The sequence below is a fragment of the Schistosoma haematobium genome, chromosome 7 (genome assembly GCF_000699445.3).
Source record: "Schistosoma haematobium chromosome 7, whole genome shotgun sequence".
Classification (NCBI taxonomy): Eukaryota; Metazoa; Platyhelminthes; class Trematoda; order Strigeidida; family Schistosomatidae; genus Schistosoma; species Schistosoma haematobium.
Genome location: NC_067202.1, coordinates 4,528,510 through 4,547,841, shown reverse-complemented (window position 1 = coordinate 4,547,841; position 19,332 = coordinate 4,528,510). Strand labels below are relative to the sequence as shown.

Below are 19,332 nucleotides of genomic sequence, written 5' to 3'. Positions count from 1 at the left end.
GATGTACAATTTTCCTTTGAATACTTTTTCCCAAAGTTTTTCATCCTTAATCTATTATTTAGTGATATCCTTTTAAATTTAGTTGCTTGTTGTATTTTTTGGAGCTGTAGACTTCGTGAACCTACATATGATTTGTTTAGGAATATGTTGGGGATTATTTGAATCCTCAAAAGTTGCTTGCGGTCTAACTATATCATTATTTTCTTCTTTATAAGCGTGTATCCTTTTATTTTATCTGCCCGAAAATTCTCCACTTGTCTGTCGTTACTTTTACCACCATAAAGTGTTTTCTCTTATTGGGTTGTTACTCTTTTACTATTTCTATCCAGTGGCTGCTTACCTCATTCGTTATTCTTTAGTCTATCTCATGTATTATGTATACCCAACCACTGTCCTGTTCGACGTGTGATATTGTTTGATATAGGAATTGCACATGAGTGACTGAATATCTTCAATAAATCTTTCCATAATGATTAGTTGGGACTTAGATATACGGTATATCGAAATTCCCAGTTAAATGTAACTCACAATAATTGTTAAACCGTGTCAATATCCCAGAAATGTCATCTACTTTTCAAGTAGAGTAGTTGTAGCTTGATCTGTTTGTGACTTCTATCATTATTAAGATCTCAATTCTTCAAACTTAACGTAAAATTGACTATATATCATTCGTGAACTCACTCCGGACTTAAATTATCCTGGACGCTAGTTTCATCCTATTTGATACTTGTCTCTTAGATGTACCTGGATCACACAGTCGATGTTCAATCCGAGGTTTAAACCCCCATCACCCTTCCACTGTTAATCGAATTTTATTTTCATCATTACCATTTCAAGCATAAGCTGTAATATGGTTTCTCATAATTTTCTCTGGTACAATTAACTTGGGGAATAAAATATGTATCCGTGGATTTTGTAGAGCATCTACTTCGTTGTTTTTATTACGTGTGCTATATCTACCATTTTCCCGTTGATTTAGTGAGTGAATGTTGCATATGAAAACATGATTCTCACTGGACATTTCATTTTAATCTGTAACTTGCACTTTATCTGTTGTTGATTACATCTGGAAAGTTGAGATGTGCTACAGTGATGTGAAAATTCTACACTGATATTGTAGTACTCACTCACTGAATTAAAATGGAAAATCTTCGAAAAAGCTAGAAATATCACATTTATTGAACATTGGAAAGGAATGTTTATCCTCATATCTAATTTAGTTTTTTTTGTTGTTAATTAATAATTCACTATTTTTCCAGTCCAGTTTTTACTCTTTTTTAACTAACAGTTTTTCTTGATTTTTATAGCCATCAAATTTGGATCGTTCACCGTATCTACGTCGTCATGGTTCGTTTAAACCTTATGTAACACAAATGGACTCAATTGTTACATGGATTAAGTTCACATTGATACTTTTTTTCTGTCTCATTTAAGGTGTATTTAATAATGAAATCGCTTTCATGTACGCTTCTGTTTGCCGTTCACTCTTCACATGAGTTTGGACTTATTAGGTGGTAAAAATGTCATACCATTTACTGTCATCTTTTATTTAACGTAATAAGTCTTTTGACATTATCATCACACTTAGTTTATCATATTTCATTTGTCTAACTTAAATGTTGGGTATATTCTATATACATATTGGTATTACATTTCTTCTCCTTGTTTCACTATCAAACTAGTAAACTGTGAAAGTTTTAGTGCACCAACAATGAAGTTCGCGAACCATATCATACTTCAAATTATTGTCTTTGATGTAACTCAGTAACCAAGTCGGAGTTCAGCTACACATATTGATGTTGACGGGGTTTGTCCCGAACCTGTTATCCATTGGTTGATAATTGAGCACTAACTACTAGGACATATCTTCAAACCTATTCGAAAAATGATTTTATTAACGATATTCAGTTTTGTAGTAAATGTCAATCAATAGATTTTGATAAGTCAACAGCATTATGTATTTTCTACAATTTAAACAAGTGTAATTCCAGTAGTATCGTTCAAAAGTTTAGGTTTTTTGTTGTTGAATTTTTGCCACTTTTGATACTGAAGGTTCAGGGTTTTAGTCTCGGATGTCGAATCGTGGGTGTGCACTGCCGAGGAGTCCCATACTGGAGCGAAACGGCCGTCCAACACTTCCAGGTTTTCAATGGTTTTCTAGCTTAAATTGACTCATTAATTCAACTTCCGAGTAAATCATTTTCCGATTTCATTTTCTACGAAATGTTTTAATCAGTTGTTCTCAAACACAATATATGTGTAACTCATGGTTTAGTGGGTTTAGTCAATTCGTCCTGATTAGGCTACATAAAAATTAGTCATAGCAATGATATTTTGTCTTATAGTGCAATGATATCTTATATATGTTTTGTATTTACAGGTTCAAATTCTACACGACCATCTTTAGGAAGACCAACTCTCAGAGATAGATCTCTAGATAGACATCCATCTCAACGACCTGAAGGAATGCCTAGGTTACAGGTAAAAATACAAGTTAATCATTTCATTTTGAGTAGAATAATACACGTAATCATTTAAACGTGTGGGCTAGGTTTTCTAATGTTTTTTTTCTTATTGAAATGTGAATAATTTAGTTAATTAACTATGACATCATATTGATGTATCGGTTACTTTCATTGTTTCCAGCCTCCGAGCTATGAAATGAGATCTTTTATGTCAATGAGACGAGGTGAACCAGTTGGAGATGATGTAGAGATGGATAATCTTCGTAAGTGTACTACATATTTATAGTTCTTCTTTTCGACTCCTGTCATAATTTGAATGTGAATTGGACAAAAATCAATATTTCTTTTAATATTAATCCGACCCAGAAAATATTCTAAAGGTTACAATTATACTCAAAATATAATAAATAAGTTAATACACAAAATTAAGCTTTATTCAAATAATAAATTTAATAAACATAACTGTAATGATTAGATACAAGTTCAGATAAACTCTTGTATTTTGTCCATAAATTATGAGTTTTAACTGTATATTGTTTATTGGTACATGACCTATATGAACAGTTTGATTATAAAATAATTCTCTGTTACATAAAGACTTTTCATCATCCTATAATTACTATACAGATAATCATTATAAATGGACATAATCTCTTAAATTTCATATGTGTAGTATAGTTTAGTATGACTATTAGGGCGTCAAACACTAATGATTAATTGAGTTGATTTGTTTTCCTGATTAAATTAACCTATGCATAGGGATTAATACACGAGGTTCGTTGATCAACAGGTACGAACATGCGCTATCTATGAAATGGACCACAAATTATAACACATTACTTAGTTGTACTCAATTAAACATGACAAAAGATTTATTTAATTCATCTTGTTTAAACTTTTTTCAAATCTATAATAATGAGATATTTAAATGATATTTTAAATTGACTGATTAAATTATTTATTTACAGGTCCAAGAGCCCGACGATCTTCATTGGAAAGATCCTTTTCTAGAGGAGAAGATTCTTCAAATCATCATGGTCTTCCTCATTCCTCTGAAAGACCATCGAGACAGGTAATTTTTGTAATGTTTGAGCTCTTTTTAGAATTAAAGTCATGATGAATTATATATAGAATAACAGAATAAAAATGTGTTTATTGTATAACACTTCCGTTATTCATTTATTTGTTTATTTTCAGTTTCCAAGTTACGATATGAAAACGTTTGCAACTCCAAGACGAGTCGAACAAGAAGATGGTGTAGATATATTTGAATATGGTAAGTTGTACGTTAGATGTGGTGATTTTTGTTTTTACACAGTTTAACTATACTACATGCATCAATACACATCTGGGTAAGAGATGTTGAACGATATCTATGCATGACACATAAATTTACTCGTCAACTTAGAATATGCAGATGATATAGTTTTGTTTGGTGAATGCGCTGACAAAATACTAGGTTTTCTGGCCACCTTGATCAACAATGCAAGCATGTTCCTTCTGAATGGGCTTGCACGAGCACTTGAATTAATGACAAGGTGTGAAGTAGTTGGGCGTATCCACCACTTCACCTATCTCGTCAGTCCTGATGGCATAGTATTTGAAGAAATCTCGGCACGGATTCAGAATGCTCGATCGGCTCTTACTAACTTGCGTCACTTGTGGCATAGATGAGGTATCTGTCTTCCGACCAAAGGATGAGCATACTGTTCAGCAGTTCTCACTATTCTACTTCATGAGTGTGAAACGTGGGTATTAAGAATAAAGAATATCCATAGATTACTAGTATTCGATTATAGGTGTATTTTAGGACCACTATGTAAGCAGTGTCTAAGTCAGGAATAGAGTCCTGGGTAAGGATAAGAAGTCGATTGACGAGGTAATAAATCTTCGTCAATGGAGGTATTTCGAGAAATATGTTACCTATGCCCAACCTCTGACTACCTCAATAGATTATGTTTTCTGGAGCACGAGTAGGCTGGAGGAAATCTGAGATAGTCCAAACCAAAACATGTCATCCGTTCATGTGAAGTGATTGACGATTTAATTAAAGAAAAAAAGTACTTGCTCCTCCTCAATTAAGGCTCTTTTTTCACTACTAACAATTTATGTTTGGATTGATTATTTTGAGTTAAATCGTTTCATTCATCCGATAAGTTTTATTTTTTTTAAACCCCCGTTTTTTCTTTTTTTTGTTACATAGGTCCAAGAGAAGTACGACGTTCATTTGATAGACCACCTTCTCACATAGACGATTCTCCTTTGAGCTATTCTGTTCATCGTCATTCTGAAGAGAAACGAAGATTACAGGTTTGTATTCCGTCTGTTTTTTTTCTTCAAAAATAAAAACGTATCATCTTGTTATGATTATCTAGTTCACGTAAAAACCTATCTCATTACTAATGTTTAATACTTAAATGATGGAGAATATTCTCTGTTCAGGTGGATTTTTTAAGTTTGTATTGTATGTTCTCTGAGCTAAATACTTTAAATGCATAGCTTTCATTATTGTTACTTATAATATCATTATCCGTCGGGGAACCTCAATTCCCTCAAGATTACAAGTACACCTTGCTTACTTTCTGTAATGCTATCTATTATGAAATTAAGTTCTGTGGATGTTGTCCAGATTGATAATGAAAATAGGTAAATAACACAAAATTCATAAAAAAAACATTGTAACATTGTCCTATTGTTCTATTTTCAGCCACCAAATTATGAAATGAGATCATTTACTACACCGAAACGAGGTGAATTAAGAGATCCAATGGAAATAGATCCATATGGTTAGTAATAATGAAATATGTATATAATTATTAATCTGACGTTTTATCAAATTTAGAATTTTCCTATCTCTTATTAAATGATGTGTTCCATTTTCTTTTAAAATAAAGAAATATTTGTTTAATCTAAATTATTATTAATATGTATATCATATATTTGTTGGTTTGATGTTGGGTAATAGAAACCACCGATATCATGAATAAATTCTGTCCATTATCATTATGTGAAACCAGACTTGGTCACAAGGTCACCTACTGTTTGTCTCCATTTAGATCTTGAATTCTCAAGATGATCATATCATTTTTCCCATTTCTCAGATTCATTTTTTCCTCTTCGAATTGTTTTGTTTATGCTTAATCTTCTTTACTAACACTGATAACATTATTAGTTTTGTGCGACCACCACTGTATGATTACTTTATTGTCTTATTGTCCAATGATACTCAAGCCATGCAATCCGTACATAGTAAGTTGGAAGTCAGTTTCCGTAGTTATGGCATGTGCTTTGCACCTTGTAAGTGCAAAGTACTTTGTCTTTCTGAAAGTGTTTTTGATTTCATATGGTTCCCAAGGGTTTCGTAAACCACCCTTTCTACTTTATCACATTATCACCGGTCTTAAACACGTTATACACGTTGCATAATATAGTCTAAATTATAGTTTATATTCGTCATAAACTGATCTTAGCTGTTGTACCATTAAAAACGAGAAAGAACTGGACAATTGTTTCTTTTTAGTGTGGGATTTCTCAGCAGTGCACACTCACGATTCCACCATCGATCGAACTCAGGACTTTAGAATTTTGCGAATAATTGTATCGGTGTCCATGAATGCAATTTCACCTTGAATTAATAGTGTGACGGTCCTTTCACTCACGATATCTTTGGGTTTCAACTTCTGACAGGGTCGTAAAATACACTGTTGTAGAGTTGCATACTAGAGTGCAACATTCGTCCATTGCTTCCTGGTTTTTAGTTGACACCGCTTCAACTAAATTATCTTTTGTTAATTGTTAGATGCATCACGGGGATTAGCAGAAACCGTCATCTCTTTAAGTTAGAACTGCTGGAAAGTATGTAATTAGTACCTACTCAAAAAATTATGGCTTAAAGCTATGTACACGAACTTATGAATTAGTTTCTAATGTATAACTAACCATAAATGCTTGCACTGATCGTGGTAGGTAATCTGTTGAAAGTCCCTGACGAATATGTATTACAACGTACACATAAATTATACTTTTTATATCGGTACACGGAACAGCTGAATAATTCTTCTATCTGGTATTTAACGACGAAATAGCTTTCTATCTTTAGTTTTCAATAATTTCATGACAAAACCAATGTTTTCAACGTTTAATTCGTATATGTTTTGGTGGTGGTCATATGCAACCGTTTTTCTCTCAACATATCTGAACTCCGCCAGTCGCTTCTTTATGGAGCTTCAAAAACATCTCGAATTAAGTTCGACGCCTTCTAGCTTTCAGTGACACCCTAACTGAGGTCAGTTTTTGATAATAATAATAATAATAATAATAATAATAATAATAATAATAATAATAATAATAGATGGAGGATATATGGATCTAGTTCTTACAAAGATTTGACAATTATTAATCTTGAAAATGTTGCGTTATTTTGTACAGTTGTTTACTACAACGTAGCATTTATCCAATGCTAATTTAAATTTTAAAAATTTCTGTCCATATTTCTACAGGAGTCAATCATCCGCGGTCAATACGTGACGTTCCTATGAATTACGATAATCGTGATGAGAGGCCTAAATTCCAGGTAATTACATTATTTTGCTTTTTAGTTTCTATATTTTATGTTTTTCCTTAAGTAATGCCTTAACGGTTCAAACCATTCGGCTTTGAACCACTAGCTGACGGGTTTGCACTACACAATATCTATCTCGGTCTGATCATCTGCAGGTACTTATCATTGACCTCATACCTAAAAATGTATCTGGAGGCTGATCATATTATTAGATAGTTTATTCTGAAATTTCTCCATATTTATCTGTTGTGTTTCTAGTTGAATTTAGGATATTGTCAATCATAGCTAAAGCCAATTGAGCTTTCTCAATTCGTGATTTCAGAACTTATTATTTAAGCAGAGATAAAGAGTGAGTTCACCTAAGCTATTCTGAATAATTCTGAACGCCATGTCACCCGAACTCTAGCCATTGATCACGATATTCCTCTAAACCGCCCCATCCAAATGGTCTTCGATTCACTGTTTAATAGATTTCTAAATATCCACAAGTCAAATCTCTATAAATTACGGCTTTTGTTGCAATATTAACTATTTTGGGATGAGAATTCTATATTGTGATCAAACAAATATATTATTGAATAATGTGATTATTATTATTATTATTATTATTATTATTATTATTATTATTATTATTATTATTATTATTAATTGCCATTGTTTCCAGTTTCCAACTTATGATTTGAAGGCATTAGTTACTCCTAGACGTGGTGAACAAGACGATGGTAGGATTCATCCTGATATGTATAGTGAGTTATCCTGTAAACATTTTGTTTTGTATGTTAGAACTAAACTTAAATGATAGTCTTAAAATAAATGAAATCGATCAATTAGAATAAAGATGGAGATTGTTGAATTTATGCGCGACTTTTAAAACGGAATTACGGATGCCCTGTTACCGGATGCTTTTTTTGATGAGATTTCTTTTTTGGCTGATTTGGCTTGTGAAGTAATCGTAAATCACCAACAGAGTATTGAAATATTAAAAAAGCATCTTACATCGCTTGTGATCAGTAAATAATATGCTTCGAAGTTATGGAGTCCAGAAATGAAATTGCCTTAGGAGTATTCGGGCTTAAACTGTGGTTATGGTTACGGTCCTTAGAGGTATGGGAATGTTACGCTTAAGGTAACAGAATTGCTACCATTCCTAATCTCTACATCGAATGGTCGTTCCGTCCTATTATGGAACTCCTTAGCAGTGCGCACTCACAATCTCTCACGTGGGACTCGGGCCCAGGACCTTCGGTTTCACGCGCGAACGCTTAACCTCCAGACCACTAAGCAAGTATCCAATGGTGTTAATTTCTACCTCCAGTCGATCCATAATCTTGCGCAACCCTTTAGTAAATCGTCGTATGAGTATGTAGGTTGGAATAAGCTTGGATGCTTATCGTTATGTATTTAGTACTTGACTTCTGAGACTAAAACTATTTGATCGTCTAACGTTGATCCTAGTAGTTATGTAACAGACGAAGCTTCATAACAATTGATCACATAGTAATCAAATTAATGCGAAATATTTAACGAGGACATTCATAAACTTAGTGAATCCCTGTGACCCAGTGTTTAAGTTATTTATATTTCAACCATTAAGTCCCAGGTTTAAAATCTGTCTCACTTTCTTCGATTTGATTGGAGGGGGTAGTGTTAATTAACCGTTTAAACCTGGTTCATGGATTTATGCATGTTGCATCAGATATATACTCAGTTTTAAACCACTTGGTTTTTGTCTATGTGCATGCTAGTAATACTAATCCTAACTGCTCAAATCGAAATTGTTGGTGCTAGATTCAAACCAATTGCTCTAATCACTAAATCCCACTTGTATATTGACTACGGGTATGAATAATGTTAGGAAGTTCCAATGTATTCCTTAAAAAAGTCTATAGGGATGCAGTCAATGTTAAATAGTAGCCTCGCAGAAGTATCTGGAATATAAAGAGTTACGTTTCTCGTTTCCGATTAAATATTTACCCATACTTCTACTATATTTAACGTGGTCTCAGAAACTTACAGAAGCCCTCGTTTTCCTATGCATAAACTAACCTTAGAGTAAAGCGTTCTTTATATACTTCCCATCTTTCCTATTGCGTTCAAGTCACTGCATCAATTCCACCTGGATCTATTAGAAGTGGTTAGAAAATTGTATCAAGCGTTCATTCAGCAGACTTATTAATTAGCATTTGTAATTAATTTATTTATCAAAAAAAGCTATACCAACAAGCTTATGTAATGAACACTAAATCATCTACTTTATATTCAATGATAGTGTTATATCCAATATACTTTTCAATAAATTAAACTGATTCCATTAAAAAAAAGCATACTGATATCTTAACAGTTAAATTATTATATTACAAAATGTTATCTTCAGTTACTTTACTCAATATCTAAATTATTATTCTCCCAGTCAATGATTTCGATAATTCTTCTCTCTTTTCGATGTTCATCGAACCTTTTTTCTTTCAACTTCAGAATATCATCTGTATTATGTGTATATCATGATTTTCTGTCTTACCTACAGGTTCCTACAGACCCCGACCCCCACCCCCACCACCACCTTCAATGCGTACTTCACACGGTGGGCGCAGGACCATGACAACAGAGAATCGTCAGTCTCCGCCACTACCAGCTATTCCTCCTGTTCGTGAGCGCAAATCGGTATGCCTCTTATATTAATTGTCATTTGTGTGTGTGATGTTCTATTATTGTATATGTTTGTTCTTTAAGTGAAGTATATCGGTTCTCAAAACTTATCTTTGGCTGAGAGTGCATAGTTTAGGGATGAGCTTTAAACCATTGTGACGAATTTTCAACAAGTTGTCTTAGACAGCCAGTCCGAAAAAACACTAAACGAGTAGTTTTTATGGAAAAAAATAATATTACAGTGCGTGAACACATGACACATTTAATGAATCTATTAACAAAATAGAGGGATTTGTGAGGATTGTAGAATCTTTATACCTTTTAGGTCACAAAATAATCTTAGCTAAATCTCCATCGGAAAATTGAAAGCATTGAATGTGGCTCATATTAGAATGAAACGGTCTAGCCAAGCAATTCTTAGAGTTCTAGTGAGAAGAGTTCAGCCATGCCGGTTATTTGACAGTTATCTACCTCAAGCAACGAATGACGGTTGCGCAATATCATGGATTAATTTAAGTTAGATAATAATACCTTTGGATGCCGCCTTAATGGCTTAAGGATTAAGTATTAGCACGGGAGACCAAAGGTCCCGTATCTGGAGTCGTGGATCTGTATTCCTAAAGAAGTCCCATACTAGGATGAAATGACCGTCCAGTACTTCCAAGTTTTCTAACCAAGATCATTTCGTGATCTAAGCCTATGAATATCTATTAACTGTACATTCAATTATCAATTTTCAAAAGAAATGTAACATGATATTTATTTCATGTTATCCCTCTCTATAGATGGAAAATCGTAGTCATGAGAAAAGAACAGTACCGTTGTATTTCTTAAAGAAACCCTTTGACAAAAGTACTAGAATTTTATGTGCTAAAGATAGAATTGATAGAGCTAAAGAAGGCATACTTATTGTAAGTTTGACACATTTATTATCTCATTGTTTTTATTGTATATATATAGCTGTTATATTATGTTACTTGCTGAAATCAATGATTACATGTTGTATGTATGTTTTGTAAATTTTCATTCACTTGAGAAAAAAAAATACCAGAAAACTTACAACTGATTAGCCTAGGCAATTCTTAATGGTAACCTTGCGAAATCCTACCCAGAAAGCAGATGATTTGAACAACTCTAAATCTAGTTTTGTCTTAGTCAACATTTTATATGGGTTTTTTGTGAATCGTATTTATTTCTTATGGTGTATTCGACAATTAAAACCATGTATTAATATAGTTAAATCGATTAAATAAAATTGAACCCTTACATCACTCGGCCCATATAATCATTTTCTCATAACAGACATGGAGCTCATAGTAACCAGATTAACATTAGAGTCTAGATCACGATACTTGATCACGTGATACTCACAATCACTCACTTATCCGACCGTCCGGTAGAGCAAATCAGAACGATTCCTGATGGAAGTACAGTACAGAGAAATTGCTAGCTAGGACCAACGTGAAATGAACTTTACGAAATAAAATAATCTCTTAAACTTCATGTAACTGAATATGTCTGTTTATCATTCACGATTAATCACAATCACAGGCTACTTTGATTGGATATATCATTGTCACAATGTCCTAAATTAATTCAAACTGTTATAGTCTCTTCATCACGGGCAACTATTGAAAACCAGGAATCACTAGACATATGTCTGGTGTTCCTCAGTCCATGTGCACATGCAACCTCTTATTCCGCTTGTGATCGAACCCCTTGCTTTCAGATCTTACAACGAACGTTTTAAGACACTGTGTCAGCATCCAATAGTTTAAATATGTTAATTTCCACTGATTTATAATCTCTCTCTGTGTTTCTTATTTCCAATTATTTTGAAATTTTCTTTCATTTCATGTAAATCATCAGCGAAGAGTACGTCCACATCGTAAATACTGCGATATTTGTGAAAGACGATTTACAACGAGGTTGAAATTGGCCAAACATTTACAGTCTGAACCTCATAATAAGAATCTAAATTTGTTTAAAGAAACAATCGCTAAAATTAAACAAGACGAAGGTGATGATTCCTCCACACTGAATGACTGTGTAAGTAGATTAACTTCAAAGGTTTGATTAGTTTTTTTAAAAAAATGAATACATATATGTCTTAAAGTATGTATTAGAATGAAGAAATGGAAACTTTTCCATACCTGAGCAGTATCATTGATGCACAAGGGGGATTTGATAAGATGTAATGGCATGGATCATCAAAGCAAAGCAGAATTCTACAATAGAAAAACATGGAACTCAAAACACTTGTCAGCTAACATCAAGGTTAGAATCCTCAATATGAATGTCAAAACAGTTCTGTTGTATGGAGCTGAAACTTGGAGAACTACCACAACCATAATCAAGAAAGTACAAGTATTTATCAACAGTTGTCTACTCAAGATACTTAATGTCCGTTGATCAAATACCATCAGCAACAACCTACTGTGAGAGAGAACAAACCAGCTTCTAGCTTAAGAGGAAATTAGGAAAATACGCTTCAGGTAGTATTATTATTTCAACTCATAAATACCGGTACAAGAGGGCACCAAATATATATGCGCCACACCATATTTGTGTGTGGGCTGTGATACTGCCCGAGTGCCCAGACCGAAGCAGGTGGTTTTCTTAGGGGGCCACACCCTGAGCCTTTGACCTAAAGGTCTGATCCACAAGGCAGTGGAACATCGTGAGGAGATGCATTCCCATGGTAGCCGGTGACCAGCGATTGGTTCATACGCCATTTGTTCCCGCAGGATACTGGAGCACATGTGCTTCAGGTAGATGAGACATAGATTGCGGAAATCATCAAACTTCATCACAAAGCAAGTGCCAACATGAAATCCTGAAGCGAAACAGAAGATTGGAAGGTCAAAGAACACACTGCATCGAGAATTGAAATCAAACATGAAAAGGATTAATAGAAACTGTAAAGCATTGCCCAAAACAGAGTTCTATGGAGAATTCTGGTTGGGGGGACCTGTATTCTTACTCAAGGGGCAATAGACAATTAAGTAATTGGAACGAACATTACTGGGTTCGTGTCCCCTAGTGAACTTTTCATTCACTTCATATGTTGTAATGCCAACAGACACAAAAAGTATGCTTGCTATTTTATTCAGTGAAATGTTCATGAATTCGGTGCTACTTTTATACATCTAAGAAGATTATTTTCTCATTATTTTTTGTTTTAATACATTTAAGAGAGAAAGGAAGAAATCCATTCAAAATTTGTTTATGGTCTTATCATAACATTAACATTACATTCTCACTGTGTTTTTTTATTAGTATGAAGGGAAAACTCCTAAAATCTATTGTGGTATATGTAAAGAAACATTCATCAATAAAACACGTTATATGGAACATTTAAAATTCAGACGACATAAAGTTAATTCTCGGATTTATGAGGTATATAAAGCAATAAAAAATAATACAGAGGATAAAACTATAAAACTACCATCTGATGATCCATTGGAATCATTTTGTCTTTATATGAATTCAGGTATGTTTATGTGTAGCGTGTGTGTGTGTGTACCATGTTTATTTTTCAATTTATCAAAATGTTTTTTCCTGTGTTTACCAGCTTGGACTCTTAAAATTAAAGACTTAGTTGGGAGCTAGAGATGGCTTATGATCAATGTCTGGAATGGTAGTTTTGTTAGTGGTTCAGAGATTCGCTTTTCACACACTATGTCCCAGGTCCAAACCTCACTACACTTCGCTTTGGGCAACCGTATATTATCATTAACATGTGCCCTAGGATCTGGTGACTGAGTTTATTTATAACTCATATTATTTACGTATGATAAATGTGGAGACCTGCACAGCTTGCCAAAATTAACCGTTACGAAGGCTAAGACATCTACGACAAATTGGTGTCCTAGTAGTTGATGCACTCGTTTCTCGACCAAATAGGTCTCAATTCTAACGTTTCTTTGCTACACGTTTTTCGGTTTTGACAACCGGTTGGTAGTACACTCAGCCCTAACGCATAAGATTTGGGCTTGAAGTTGAGTACACAGACCTCTGTATATTCGGCAAAGGGGGAGTTGCTTCAATTTGGTGGAAATCACTTACGTATCAGATTATTTAGTGTCAGTTAGGATGACATTCACAATCTTTGCATCATATTATATGTATATGCGTTTTTTAAAGTTTTGTTAGGGTTAACATTCGATTTAATCCTGCTATTTAGTGGGATGTAGCGTAATGGTCAGTTATTCCAGTCACCAGCGACGAAACTAACACGAATGTGTATTCGTTCAACTTGCTGCATCTCACATAATCGAAAGGGAGAATTACCGATTTGTGATGCTAAGCAAGAGGATCAATTCCAGTCTCAATGGAAATCACAATAAGTGGTATACAATTCTGAAGTTAAGAATGACACAAATTACGATTCATAGAAAGATGGTGAAGTAATGCAACTTTGAACAATACTTCCCCATGTCACTTAATTTTTGCAACTATATATATTACGACTATTGAACGGGCTTGCTCGCAAACTGAATCCCGTATCTATATTAAGATGTTGCCGATACCTACATTTAGTGACTTCATGAATTGATGGTTATATCTTGGTATGTCAGCCTTGATTTTCTCTCAACTTGTTGCTACGCTAGCCAACATTGTATGTGTTGGCAGGGGGATGGTTAGTCACGAGTAACGCATTTGCTAACTATCTCAGTTGATGAAAGTTTTTAGCGCCATTAAATGGCTTACACTTTTACCGATTACCTTTTCCCTAAACGGAACATTTATCACTTGGTTGTTCGATATTATGGTCGCAAAACTTCAGAGACGTATTAATGGCTTATTATGTATATCCTCTGCTTTGATAGACCATATTTCATAGCTTTGAGTAATACAAAGCAGACTACTGTGCAGCATACTCATTCTCGGAGTTGGGAGACGAATACCTGACTCACGCTACATGTAGTCCAGTTTGATGAAGTAACCAAACGCTAACACACCATATGGATTACTTCATACTGTTCAGTGTGTCTCACTACAAAATTATATTTCTATGTAACTCACTAACTATTGAGTATATTATCATATTGTTGCCTGTTTGGTGACGAATTATTCCAGTCTTAACATGAGATGCTTGATCACTGTCTAAAGTATGAGTATTCTCTACTTATCTATTCACCCTCGACTCAGACATGTTGAAATCTTGAAGGATGTGTATCTTTTGCGGAATATGTAGTAAGTAATACTTTACTGCTGGTTAGTAACAATAATTCCTCTACAAACACATCAATCTTGAGTTGAGGTGGTGGCTTACTGTTGGCTGACCCCAAGTCTGTAACACCAGTCTACAGATTGCAATTAGTTCTTTTCTTTTTCTACGAAGAACTGGTATACACAGCATAAATTTATTCAGTATTTATATGAATAACAACGTGACAATATATGTGTCTATGCATATTATCATCTCGCTTATATACTCGCATTGATGTTTGAATATAATCTCATGCTTTCTCCCTCCTTTTAATTGCGAAATTGAATTTTTCCTTAGATGCGCATACTACTTTGTTTGGTGAGAAAGCGGAGGAAACTACCATTACTACTACTAGTAGTGATAATAATGATAGTAATACAGTGTCTTCTACTGTTCCAGATTTCTCTAAACAAAAGATATTCATGCGTAAATATTTAGACTTAAGACATTTATTGTATGAAGAACCTGGTCCCGCAGGTGAAGAATACATAGACGAGGTAAATTTGTCCGTGTGTGTATGTCTGATAATGTAATATTTGTACACAAGTCCGTAAATGCAGCCATACAACTACACTGTACAACTGTAAAGCCGAAGTTTGTCAGCTTTTTCTTGGCTTTAATAACGTATGGATACAATACCTAGTCATTGGTATACATTATGTTTTGGATAATAATAGTAGTGCTTTGGCGTCTTACTCTCTATTTGGATCACATAATTCGGCACATTATTTATCTGTGAATATATGCCCAAAGCACAGTACTTCTAGCTACAGAGTCTATATATATACTGGGCTGAAATATTAACTCTAAGTGATCGGTCATATTTACTATTTGAGCAGGTGTAAATCGGGATGTTCATATTTTATATGAAATCCTATTGTTTAAAATATTGAATCACACTTCAAACATACATGTTTGATAGGTTTCGACAAGTGCCCAGTTAAAATATTTTTGATTGATCACTGAGTAGTGACCATTGTCATGTATGTTAGGCCCTCCTTAGTGCTGATCGAGTTCTATCAATCAAGTTCTTATGTGACCTCTAGCCTCAGTGACTCGACATGTGCACTATGTTGAGACGTAAGGTGATGTTCGAAAATAGTCGACATTAGAATCTTGACCTTGACTTTGTGGTATTTCGGGCTTGTGAGTAAAGTGTAGTCTAAAGGGAATCGATGGTTGATCAATTGTAAGTACAGGTCACTTGCGGTCAGAACAACTCAGTTGTAACCTGTCTGAGTTGATGGTCGGAATTGTATCCATCTCGGAACATCATTTCCATCATGATCACAGGTACACCTTGCTGATAATTACCGAATAGCACGAAATCTAGTTCCACAGTCTCCTGTAGACTATTTCCAACAACTGCTTTGAATAAATTATCTGTTAATTATCACTTTCTCTAATTATGTTTCTATGCACCGTTGAGTTTATATTTTACGAAACGAGTGTGAGTACCTTATTCGGAATTTCACACAACATAATATTCTTAACGTATTGCGGAATTCTCTCAAGATGCTTAGTTTTCACTGTTGCTATGGATCATTTGAGATGACAAACAACGCTGATCTCATTTAAACACTTGAAGAATAGCAATAAATTGCTATTTATTTATCTTTTATCACAAATGATGATAATTAATTATAATTTCAAGTCAAGCAGAATGTGAATAAAATATTTGTTGCCAAAAAAAACCCTACGATAATTCATGTAAATAATAAGGCTAACAATAAATGGATGGGGACTGAATTCATAGTATTAACGATACAAGAATTCGTCCATATGATTTCAAAACACTATGTTTGTACATATTTAACAAGTTCGAAGATAATCTTCTGACAATACCACCTGGCTTCAATATTATTTATATCTGCATTTGTCATTTGACCAAGAAAAAAAGTGGCATTTGTGAACGATCACCCGATGATAACAACTGTGCCTGTGTAGACACATGTAATCACTCCAATTATCTATCTATATCATAGTTCTTGGTTGTATATACTCCATGATGATGGGTAATGATGTAGAAGCTATCCGTTTACAAATATATTGATAGCGATCTTTTTGTAAGTTTATCCGCTATAATACCGAATCTACTTCAACACCTACCACTCTTACCACTGCACTGCGATATGGATTATGTCTGATAAGGGGTGACAGTAGTAGTGGTAACTGGTACTCCGAGAATCCATCAAATCACGATCTGGTATAGTTTCAGTTTCGATTGAACAGAAGAAGGTACTCTTTCGAACAAACTTTTTCAACCAGCATGTATTGCTGCGTAATATCACTTCATCCCTTGTCTTTGTACCTCTTCTAGTTGTCGCTGAGTATCTGTTGTCATATAACATGTTATATGTGTGTAGCCTAATGTGATGTATTACTGTATTACCACTAAAATCGGCCAAAATATGTTATTCTCTCAACTTCCCTGCCTCAATTTTACCCTGTGACCTTGAAAATGTTAACTGAAGCTTCATTGGATCATCAATAGACTTTTGCGTCATTCGAATTCGTTACTGATCACTGTTCGGGATATTGTAAACTTTATTCACGATAAGTGTGCAAACAGATATGTACTTCGTTTCAATTAAATCTGTTTAACTGAGTTATTTTGTAACTCATGCACGCTTTGCTCATTATGTGGTAACCACTGGCCATTCTCCTGCCAATCAAGAACGAAATACTTGAAATCTAGTTTTTGGTTAGCTCATTATTCAAACATCGATTTTCAAAATGAATCATTATATCTGTATTCACGGATAATTTATTCATTTTAACTCATTTACCATATACTTACATGCAAATTCGGCTTTTAGAATTACATTATTTCAATGAATGCTACTCAACATCGAAAGAAAAACCAGTTGTTATATAATGTTAAAACTGGTTAGTACATACAAACAAAGCAGAGCGGTTTAGTAGTAGTACAAACTCTCTCCCTTTTCAACCATTAAAATCATTGATTTATAATTTATATTCCTCCTACTAACTTAGTTTCATCGATTAAGTAGTATCATTACCACTTCTTATTTAATTAAACAATGCAAATCTGCATATACACTTAATAAACCTTATCATGAATACTTCACCATTGGAACATTTGATCTATTTGAAAAAACAATTCGATAATTATCATTCCTATTTCTTATTGTAAAATAATAGTTGTTAAGGAAACTTGATTATTCTTACATGAATATTATTGAACGCAAATTGTTTGAAGTATTAATTTCACATGACTCTCTGTCTCTGGGCATAAATTCTCTTGCTTTTTTTTCTTTCCTATTTTTACTCCTCATTTACAAAAATTACTAAATATATAAATTTTCTTTCTTTTTATGATCCAATTCAATTGAAGTTGGATCAATCAGCGGTAAAAGAGAACAAACTATATTGTTGCTCACTTTGTAATATGAATATATCCGGTGTGGATAAGTTAGAAAATCATTTACATAGTGTTGCTCATCAAGAACAGTATAAATCACGTGTTGATCCACAGTGGATTGTTCAAAAACCTGTTGCATTATTATCATTCAATGATGTAGTCTTTGATGTTTGGAAAGCTTGTAGAGATAAACATTCAAGAGTAAGTAAATCGTTATTTTTTTCTAAAAAATAAGGATTGAGTATTTTTCAGTTGGTTGTTAAAGTATAAATCTTTGTATTTGTTAGATAAAAGTAAGTTCCGACCATGTATACTCTTGAAGCGTTGCTTGTATATTCATAAGTTACTGTTATTCGATCATAGATGTAACTACGAAACATTGCTCGTGCATTTTAGGACCACTGAGTGTCTAAGTCAGGAATAGAGTACTAGGTAAGGATGGGAAATCAATTGACGAGGTAATAAATCTTCATCAACGGAGGTGTTTCGCGACATATGTTACGTATGTCCAACCTCTGACTACCTCAATAGACTATGTTTTCTGGAGCACGAGTAGGCTTGAGGAAATCTGAGATAGTCCAAACCGTTCATGTAAAGTGATTGACGATTGGACTAAGGAGCCATGTTAACACGTGTAGGTTGTCTGTTTAGGATCCACGTTATTATCGTAAGTAATGATTAGAGAGTTTTTATGACTGCAAATTGTTTGTAATGACGCAAGTGCATCGATCCTTTGTGTTTTCCTAAATTCTGGGTTTCTGAATTCCTGACAGATTTTTTTGTGTTTTTATTTCACTAATTTATATATTCCTGAATTGTATCTTTTATGCTTAACCTTTCCTACTACCACTGATAATGTTACTATTTGTATTCTGGGACTTGACCTGAAAATTTCAACTGTGTTAATGGGTTATGGTAACTTGAACCGATGTCCATATATACTAGATTCTATGTGCGGCTAACTAATTTGTTTGCATATATTGAGACCATTGAGTTATGGATTATGAAATGAGCACAGAGTAAATTAGAAAAGGAGAGGAAATCGACTGATGATATAGTC

At 33.9% G+C, this 19,332-nt stretch overlaps 1 protein-coding gene across 1 annotated transcript in view; it reads left to right on the top strand.

Moving 5' to 3' along the window:
- Positions 1–19,332, top strand: part of MS3_00009464 (uncharacterized protein) — a 30,115-nt gene that overhangs the window by 7,873 nt on the left and 2,910 nt on the right. Inside the window, exons 8-22 of the mRNA XM_051217844.1 lie at positions 1,308–1,347; positions 2,381–2,481; positions 2,647–2,728; positions 3,434–3,537; positions 3,663–3,741; positions 4,669–4,775; positions 5,173–5,251; positions 6,965–7,038; positions 7,691–7,772; positions 9,551–9,687; positions 10,458–10,583; positions 11,542–11,721; positions 12,952–13,165; positions 15,185–15,384; positions 18,246–18,473. Of these exons, the coding sequence (XP_051064270.1) occupies positions 1,308–1,347; positions 2,381–2,481; positions 2,647–2,728; positions 3,434–3,537; positions 3,663–3,741; positions 4,669–4,775; positions 5,173–5,251; positions 6,965–7,038; positions 7,691–7,772; positions 9,551–9,687; positions 10,458–10,583; positions 11,542–11,721; positions 12,952–13,165; positions 15,185–15,384; positions 18,246–18,473 (1,833 nt within the window). The remainder of the gene's footprint in view (positions 1–1,307; positions 1,348–2,380; positions 2,482–2,646; positions 2,729–3,433; positions 3,538–3,662; positions 3,742–4,668; positions 4,776–5,172; positions 5,252–6,964; positions 7,039–7,690; positions 7,773–9,550; positions 9,688–10,457; positions 10,584–11,541; positions 11,722–12,951; positions 13,166–15,184; positions 15,385–18,245; positions 18,474–19,332) is intronic.